This window comes from Eulemur rufifrons, chromosome 1, assembly GCF_041146395.1.
Source record: "Eulemur rufifrons isolate Redbay chromosome 1, OSU_ERuf_1, whole genome shotgun sequence".
Classification (NCBI taxonomy): domain Eukaryota; kingdom Metazoa; phylum Chordata; class Mammalia; order Primates; family Lemuridae; genus Eulemur; species Eulemur rufifrons.
In genome coordinates this window covers 69816472-69826387 of record NC_090983.1, presented here as the reverse complement: position 1 = coordinate 69826387, position 9916 = coordinate 69816472, and the positions used below count along the sequence as shown (strand labels likewise).

The 9916-nt window shown below is 32.3% G+C and overlaps 1 protein-coding gene across 1 annotated transcript in view; it reads left to right on the top strand.

Moving 5' to 3' along the window:
- Window positions 1–291: 291 nt before the first annotated feature.
- The window catches only part of GALNT13 (polypeptide N-acetylgalactosaminyltransferase 13), a 445056-nt gene continuing 435431 nt past the window's right edge, over window positions 292–9916 (top strand). The window contains exon 1 of the mRNA XM_069472524.1: window positions 292–433. Within this exon, the coding sequence (XP_069328625.1) occupies window positions 292–433 (142 nt within the window). The remainder of the gene's footprint in view (window positions 434–9916) is intronic.

Genomic DNA, 9916 nt, shown 5'->3' with positions numbered 1-9916 from the left:
CTAGTATTAGGTGTTAGAATTGTAGCCACCTGGCTTGTTAACAACTTTCATTTATTGGGGCTTTTAATTTTGAATTTGAAGTGCTATCATATCTGGGAACATTAAATAGGTCATATATTTCATGTTATGTGTACTTTATGCAAAAAACAAGTACAATAATGAAATTTCCTTTTTTTTTTTTTATACAGTGGAATGCATCCTGCTTTTATGCTGGAGTTCATCTTTGTGGCTTGGATTTATCACAGTAGCATTTGTCTTCGATCTGTGTGTTAACTAGAAATCAAGAAAGACATGAGGAGATTTGTTTACTGCAAGGTGGTTCTAGCCACTTCACTGATGTGGGTTCTTGTTGATGTCTTCTTACTCCTGTACTTCAGTGAATGTAACAAATGCGATGACAAGAAGGAGAGATCCCTGCTGCCTGCATTGAGGGGTAAGTGCTTATGAAGCAAGAATTATTTTTATAATAGAGATGACAATTGTGGTGATTCTTGACAAAATATGAAACTCCAAATGAGAATAGTTTTGCCTTACTGAGTTAGAAAAGCATTTTGGCAGAACTGTTAATGTACATTTAACCAGGGAGAAGCTATTTTACTTTTCTTGGTTTTAAGTGTTTTGTTGGAAGAAATGAGAATAGTTGGCTAACCTCTAAGATACCTTCCAATCCTAATAAATTTCAGTGTTTTGTGTCTGTGTGAAAGGAACAATTTAGTGAACTTTCAAACTGGGCAGAATTTTAAATCTAGGCTCTCAGAAGCCAAAAGCCTTTAAAGACCAAGCACATAACATAAGAGGGAAAAAATACTAAAGTGAGACAGGTGGGGATTATAAAAAAACTGGAACTGTGCATGATACCCCTACAACTTCCAAAACAGTTAAAAAATAAAAAACACCAATTTTTAAAACAAAGCACGTGTTAGCGGCCAGATTCAACCATTTTGTTGGCTCTATGTTAAGTGCAAAAATTATTATAATTTCAAGTAATTATAAAGTCAGTGTAACTCAGTATATTCCTCTTGAGGGACCAGTTTCAATGACCAGATAAGAGTTAATTCTACATAAACATAATGATTTATATAAATGGTTATTCATCAAGTAAAGGCATGGAGATTAATTTCCTGCAAAGTGATTCCAAGCAATTTTCTCTGTGCTTTGCTTTTTGCTGATTTCAAGACCTATAGGTATATTTCTAAAATATTCCTAGTAAATAGATACTTCTATAGTACTTAAGGGTGCCCAGAATTAGTTTTATTCACATTGAACTAACATGTATTCTCTGATTAGCAAAGTTTTCTGCATAAATATGACAAAAAGTAAACTTTGAGTCTCAGTTGAAATGTTTTTATCTTTTGGAAAAGTGATTCTAAATTACCAAGTTGAGATTTGCAATTATTTAATAATTTAAAAATTTACTAATTTAATAAATGTAATCTACTTTTAATGTTACAGATATATTTGAGGTTATTTATTAATTAAAGTATTCTAATAAACAGAGTTTCATCTATACTATATGATTGTATGAGGTTTAGGGAAACACAGAAGAGCATTTCCAAAACTTAATTTTTTGCCTAAGGAGTATTTTAGACATCTTGGATTTGCTTTAGAATGCACAAATACTCTTGCACAATGGGAGAAATTCTGAATATCTACCTCTTCTTTTCAAAATGGGTCTAACTCTCTTGCTGCAGTTTTTGACAAATCCAAAGAATTTAGATAAAGTACTTTGGAAGTGACTAAGCCTATACCTATTTAGGTAGTTTATATGCATTTTTTATGCCTTTATACTACAATTATTCTGAGAGGAGAACATTATGAGTCCATCAGGTTTTGACAAATGAATATGGGAACTGATTTGCTGATCTTTAGTTAAAACCCCAGAATAAATCAGGCTTCTCTGCTTCTTTGTTAGAATCAGTTGAGCTGCTGCTTGGCTGAAAGTAGAAATGTGTTTTGATGGATCACATCAGTTTGGAATGATTACTTTGCCATTTGTTGAAAGAAGACATCCAGGTTGGTCACAGAAGATGTCATAACCTGATTCAGCAAAACTATGATAGCCTTTTCTGAAAGTACCAAAAAAGTACTCTTACACTGATTTATGTCCTTAATGCTCAGTCTTAAATCTCAAAATGTAAAATTTAATGATGCAAGACAAAAATAAGAACATTTCCTTGGACTTGAATTGTAAAATTAAATTACATCCCCTTTATTTGTAAGACTTGTTGTCTTAGTGCATTTGAGCTACTATAATAAAATGCCATAGACTAGATGGCTTAAAAACAACAGAAATTCATTTCTCACAGTTTCGGAGGCTGGGAAGTACAAGATCAAGGGGCTGACAGATGCAGTGTCTGGTGAGGGACTGTTCCTCATAAACACCGGTCTTCGCATTAACTTCACATGGCAGAAGGGTTGAGGGATCTCTCTGGGACATATTTTATAAGAGCACTAATCCCATTCATGAGGGCTCCACCTTCATGACCTGATCACATCCCAAAGGCCCCACTTCCTAATATTATCACCTTGGGGGTTGGGATTTCAACATGTGAATTTTGAGGGGGGGATGCAAACTTTCAGTCTATTGTACTTGTTCAGTGTTACACCTTAACATTATTTGTCTTGAATGAATAGAAAATAGACTTAAGGGTTTTAATTTAATTTGTGTTACTTATTTCAGACTATTACTATTATGTAGGAATTTATACTATGTATTCAAAATATTTTACTTACAAGCAGATGATGCTGTGCCAAGTGTATTGGACTGAAATTTTCATGTTCTAAATCTGCTAAAAATGGGGTTTTTGAATTAGAAAATTGATCCTTTTTGACTTATGTCTTCAGTATTAAAACAAAGATTTGGAGTAGGTAGTGTCTAAGATCCCTTATATTTCTAAATTTTAAATAATTTTTAATACCCAATATTAGCATACACTATGAATTAATTTTTGGGATCTTTTCATTTATTTGTTCATCAATTATTTATTAAGTGCTTATTATGTACTAAGTCTTGGGGATATAACTGAGGTCCCTGCTGTTTGCCGTTTGGGATATAAGGGAACTGAGTTCTCTCCTGTCATGGAGCTTATAGTCAATTATAAAGTACATATTTCTCTCTGTCTCTCTCATTCTCTCTTTTTCTCTCTCTCTTTCTCTTTCTCTTCCTCTCACTTTCTATGTGTATATATATATAATCATGTGCCGCATAATGACGTTTCTGTCAATGATGGACTACACATATGATGGTCTCATATGATTATAATATTGTATTTTTACTCTATCTTTTGAATGTTTAGTTATGTTTAGATACACAAATGCTTACCAATGTTTTATAATTGCCTACAGCTTGACGTAGGGTAATACACTGTATAAGTTTGTAGCCTAGGAGCAATAGGTTATACAGTATAACCTGGGTGTGTAGTGGGCTATCCTATTTAGGTTTGTGTAAATACACTCTATGATGTTCACACAATGATGACATTGCCTAACAGTGCATTTCTCAGACCATGTTACCTTTGATAAGTGACACATGATTGCATATATTCAACTAAAAAGGTAAAGTTATTTAGAAATGAATACAAAACATAATGAGTATTAGGATAAGGAAAAAGGATGTTCTAAGGAGAGGAAAATGGATCTAGGGTATTAGATAAAACCTCAAAAAGGCTGTGACATTAAACTTGAGGTCTATAGCAAAAGAGTAGGAAATGACTAGTAAAATACTAGTAAACTAAGAAGATACTAAAAGTTTCATAGGATGATAAAGATCTAGAACACCCAGGATGCTTCTAAAGGAGAAAAATATAGAGTAGAGATATGACAAATAACAGATCATAAAATTGAGAGTAATTAAGACTGCAGTATTGGAACAAAGGGCACAAGGAAAAAGAGAGGCTCTTTAATAAATAGAACTGAAAATAAAATGGTAATCCATGTGTAAAAAGATGAAATTGGATGCCTAACTCATATCATGAACCAATACAAACTTTGGAGGTATTAAGAATTTAAATGTCAAAAAACCTAAAACTTTAGCAGAAAATATTTAAGCATCTATAACACCTTGGAATAGGGAAAATCTCTTCAACAAAACAAACAAACAAAGAAACAAAAAAACAGTGATCATAAAAGAAAATATTGATAAATTTGACAATGTTAAAATTGAGAAAGTTGGTTCATTCAATATACCTTAAAAGAAGGTAAAAAGATTTACAAATTGTAGAATATATTCAAAGAAAACATAACTAACAAATTATTAAGTATATATAAATAATTGATTATTATATATATCAAGTATCTATATAACAATTTTCCTGTTATTAATAAGAAAAGTCCAAATAACCCAATAGAAAAAAAAAAGGGCAACAGAACTGAATAGACACTTCATAGAAAAGGAAACACATGTGGCAAATAAATTTATGAAGAAATAATTAACATCAATCATAATCAGAGAAATGCAGATCAAGGCTATAATGACATATCATTCGTATTTATTCAATTGGCAAAAATTGCAAAGGCTGATAATACCAATTATTAGAGGTTTGATGTAGCTGTATATTTTTGTGATAACTTCAGATAACAGTTTGGCATTATCTCTGAAATCTGAACATTTATATGACTCAGCACTTACAGTCGTATACCCCAAAAAATTTCTTCCATATAAACAAATATGTTTATAGCACTACTATACATAAAAATAAAACCTGAAAATAGTTCATAGGTCCGTCAATGGAAAAGTTCAAGAACATTGGTATATCAATACAAGGAAATATTAACTATATAGTAGTCAAAATGAATGAACTACAGAGACTTTTGTCAGCATGAATGAATGTTGAAAATACAATAGTAAATTAAGCATAAAAGTTATATCTTTCAAAAATATTATATAACATAATACTGCTTGAAAAGCTAAAAAATAGCTAAAATTTAAAAGTATAAAAGTTTAAGAAAATATAGAGATGCAAAAAGACTTTATAAAAAGCAAGCGAGGCTAGTTATGAACATGGAACTTAGGGTCTTGGCCTTCATTCATTAGGGGAAACACGGGGAAGGGATGGGGGTGAACATTTTGACTGAATGTGGGGCATTGCTAGAGTCCTACATTTGTTTTGGATATGGGTTTGATATGTCTATTACATTATATGGATAACTACATGAATATCCATTCACTGGATCTTATTCATTAAAAACTGGGAAGCCATTGAATGGGTTTAAGAAACACAGTAGACAGGATCCAATTTGTGTTACAGAAAAATTGCTGTGGATGCATAAAGAGAATGGATTAGAGAAGAGCCATTCTCTTTAGGGGAACTGGGTAGGAGGCTATGGCAGTATTCCATGCATTCTGTGTATAAGTGATGCCTTCTTAGAGCAGAGTACTGGCAGTGAGAAGTCAGTAAAATCAAGAGGCATTTAAAATATGAGAGTAAGAGAGCTTGACTGGCTTTGGTAGGTATAGGAAAGGGAAGTGTCATGGACAGGTCTCTGGTTTTTTACAGGGCTCTATTTGCTATAATTTCCCAAGATAGGGGAGAATGTAGGAGATGATTTGAGGGTGGACATTGAGCTTATTTTGGACATATTGAGTTTGAGACACTTATTAGGCAACTGAATAGAGCTGTTCAGTAGGAAATTAGCTACATTATTAAACTCTAAATATCAAACTTGAAAAGCAATCACTTTTATGGACATTTTTAAAAAATGGATTACATTTTATCTTATTTTTTACATGGAGTTTATGGGATATAATTGATTCTTTGTTACAGAGTTAGCATTATCATCTTACACATCAGTTATGGATGATGCTGTAAAAAAGATGATTTCAGGGACTTTATGGGAGCATGTAGGCCTGTTCCAATATTAGATACAGACCCATGAGTCCTATTTCTTTTCCTGTTTTCCAAAGGACTGCTTTTTGGTGACATAAGTACTTGTTAGGGGGGAAAATATTAACTCTTTAATGCTACTCTTGTGCCACCTAGAATAAAAATGCACTAAAGGACATTTCTAACTCCCAAATGATATGGAATACTAAGTGCTGCTACTCCCAATTTGGAAGAGTTAGAATAGATATTTGAGAAAGTAGGTATTTAAAAAGGCCAATGATGCGGCAGTGCATCTGCAAATACTTTGGGCAAATTTGAGGTCATGTAGCAGGTCTGCATGAGCCACACTGGATTCTAGTCCCAGCTCCCCCCACTAATGGCCTATGTCCTCAGGCAAGTGAAATAATCTCTCTGGGCCTCAGTTGCCATCTGTAACATGAAATGGTTATGAATCATGATTTTTAAAATTATGCCAGTCCCAATATGCTTTTAGCTTTCTTTCAATAAAATTATGGAAAGTGAATTATTTTAGTATTTAGCTTTTGATTAATCCATAGATAATATATTGTTTGAGATGAGAAATGGTCATATAGAAGTGACATAATGGGAAGGGATAGGCTTAGGTACCCCAGAGGCTTCTTACCATCACAGAGGGCAAAAGGGATATAATGTATGATATGCTATTCTAGAAGGGAAGGAAACCTACCTTTCTTTACCTTATTCTGAATCTTAAACATATTAAGCATACATAGAAAATGAGATTTACTTGCAAAAAAAGGAAAAATATCAAAAAAAGAATATCTGATTGGGAGAAAAGATAAGTACATTGTTCAACAGAGATAACAGTACAACAATAAGTTTAAGTATCATCTATTCTATTAATAGTGTACAAATGCTAACTTAAATAATTCTCATAAAAATCTGTGTTGTAGGCATTATTATTATTCTTATTTTACATATGAGAAATGGAGGCAGTGGGAGGCTAAGGGACCTGCTAGAATGTTAACAACCAATGGAATCGGATTTGGTTATTGTACTATAAGCTCAAAAAGGGACTCTATCCTTAATAAATGCTAGTTTGCATTGGAATTCAAGTACCATGTTTTTATTTGGATACCAATGTGGAGGTACATACTCTGAAAACTTGAACTGAGTGTTTTGCTTTTATTTTCAGAGTCACCCTCGACCCTCCAGATCTCCCTAGCCAGTAGGAGGTATAAATCTCATCCAGAAAAATATTTTTCAGGGATTGTTCTATTTGCAGATCATTTATTTTAAAAAGTCATCACCTTATCTGGAATTTTAAGATTCTGCAAAGTTACTTTTATTCATTTTTGTCCCTCAGACCTTCCCACTGCTGCTCTTAATGGGGGGAAATCAAGAAAATGAGTGAAATTGCTGACCAATGATTTCGATTCAATACCTGTATATTCCCTTGGTCCTTCCAGGGAGACTAACTGGTTTCTTCTCATAAATTCAAGGAGACAAGTGTCCTTCTTCTCTTGGATTTTTGACAATAGGCTTTCATCCCTTTCTTTTGTTGCTTTCTAAATGATCTCCTTTTCATAGTCATTCACTCATTTATTAAATAGCAAATGTTTGTTGATTTTGTTTGATTCATCTTTGGTGCTTCATGGAAGAATTCCTATGTGTGAGGGGAAAGGGATGATTGGTGAATTAAACTATTAACACTAACAGCAAATTTTCCCTGTTTTCAAAAATATATGGCTTCACCTTGTGTGTGATATATAGGAGTGTGATTGATTAAAATGCATTGTCAGTATTGGAATTGTTCTGAGTAAGTTATGACTACTACTGGAACTTTCAGGTGATAATATTTATAATCTTACAACAAGTGAGCCATATAGACATAATTGAGTTGGATTAAGGGCATATATTCCCCAGATAATTTTCAATCAGTTCTATACATAGTACCCCCAAATTAACAGGCCTTTTAAAATTTTGACCTCTGGTATTTGCTTTGCTTTTTTATACTCTTATCCATAATTCATTTTAATATTTATGCCAGTCCACACAGACATACAGGAATAAAAAATAAATTGTAACAATGAACAATTATTAGGTTTTACTCTGCTAGTTACTTTATATACATTATTTCAATTAATCTTCAAAACAGCATTAGGGTAAGTACTATTATTATCACCGTTTACATATGAGAAGCTGAGACACAGAAAGGTTAATTAACAAAACTATAAGAGGGAAGAATGGACTCCTAGCCTGGTTTGTCAGACTTTTCAACGCATACTTTGAACCACTAGACTAGATTATGCTGTGTCCCTGACTCAGATATTCTTAAGTCATGGGCACACTTTTTGGGCAAAGTAATAGTAACATTTATATACTATTTATAAAATATTTATACAAATGGGGATATTTATGGGGGTAATAGAAGGATATGGCCACAGTCTTTGGGTAAAAGATGTCTTCTTTAATAGAATTTAAGGGAAAAGTACCTCTGCCAGGCTCACCTTGTCTTATTTCACACTTTCCCATTTTCACATATATTGAGTCTCTGTAGAAAACTGATTAATTTAGTTGCAATTTTCCTCAGTAGTGACCTCTAGGGCCAAGCCTCTGAAGTCTTGCAAGAATAGTTAAATATTGAAAACAATAGTGAAGCACTGTTCTGTGCAAAGCTTAGTAAGAATGATTGATAGTAATCTTATAACCATTCATTCAACAAAAGCACTAGGTACTGTGTAATGAACAGAATTTAATCAAATAAAACCTCTGTGTTCAAGAATCACACGCTTTACAGGAGACACAAAGTGTACATAAATAACTACTTTACAAAATAGAAAGTGGTTGCTGCTGTTAGAGAGCTACCAAATCAACTATCATAGAGTTAAGAGGCCTAAAAATAAATAAGTTTTGTGTGCATGTGAAAATTGGGAGAGAGGCCTAACAGGAGGAAATAAAGTACCAGGAGAATGCCGTTGCCTTGCTCAAAATAAGGATACAAGAGACCTGCGAATTAGTTAATTGGAGCAGAATTAAATGTAAAAGGGATTTCTAGATTTTAGGTTTGAAAATTAGGATAAAGACAGATTTTAAAGGATTTTGCATGCTGGGTAAAGGAATTTTAACCGTTCCCTAGGAAAAGAGGATCAATCAAAGGTTTTTGGAAAAGAAAGTATATATTGATCAACTGAAGGTTAGAGTGAAAATGCAATGTCATTAATTACATATACAAGACAATAGCACCAAGACATTTTTATCTTTATTTAAATAAAGGTTCAGATACTAACATTTTATTCAGTAATTAAAACCACTTGAATTAGATAATAACTAAATGGAATATTAAGTCATTTTAAGTTGTTCACTTTGAAAATTAATTGTTAAGAATATGAAAAATAATATTTTTGTAAAATTGAGTTTAGATATTTTAAAAAGTAACCACTGAAGTCTAAATTCATCAAAATATATGTATTAAGTATATGCATTTTTGTATATCAACTATGCGTCAATAAAGCATAAGAAAGTGACTACTCAAACTTATTAGTATTTAGTATTAAGTTATTTATTTAGTATTAATTAAGTTATTTATTTAGTATTATTTAGTATTAATTAAGTTATTTAGTATTATTTAGTATTAATTTAGTATTAATTAAGTTTAGACAACTCATTCAATAAACATTATTTGAGTGCTGATTTGTGTCAAACCTGGAGATAGAAATATAAAGAAAGAACAAATGTCTGGTTTTCATGTTTAGAAGGGGAGAAAGGAATTCAGAATTATATGAATGAAATGTCATAATATCAATGTGATACTGTCAGGAGGAGGAAGAATATATGAAATAAAGACAAAAAAATCAATACTACATGTCCTTTGAAGGAAAGATCTAATTTTCAATTTTATGAAAACTGGAGTTGATTGACTAAAGAGTGGGGACTAAACTATTTACCAAATAGCTCATCAATAGCATGGGAATGCAGAAATCTTATCTTTACTCACTAGAAGTCATTGTCATTAAAGGCTATGTTGTAGCAGAGACAACTAGCTAAGATAGAATTTTTATCAGTTTTGTCCACTTCTATCATCACCTAAAGGACTGCCTGCTCATAGTAGGTGT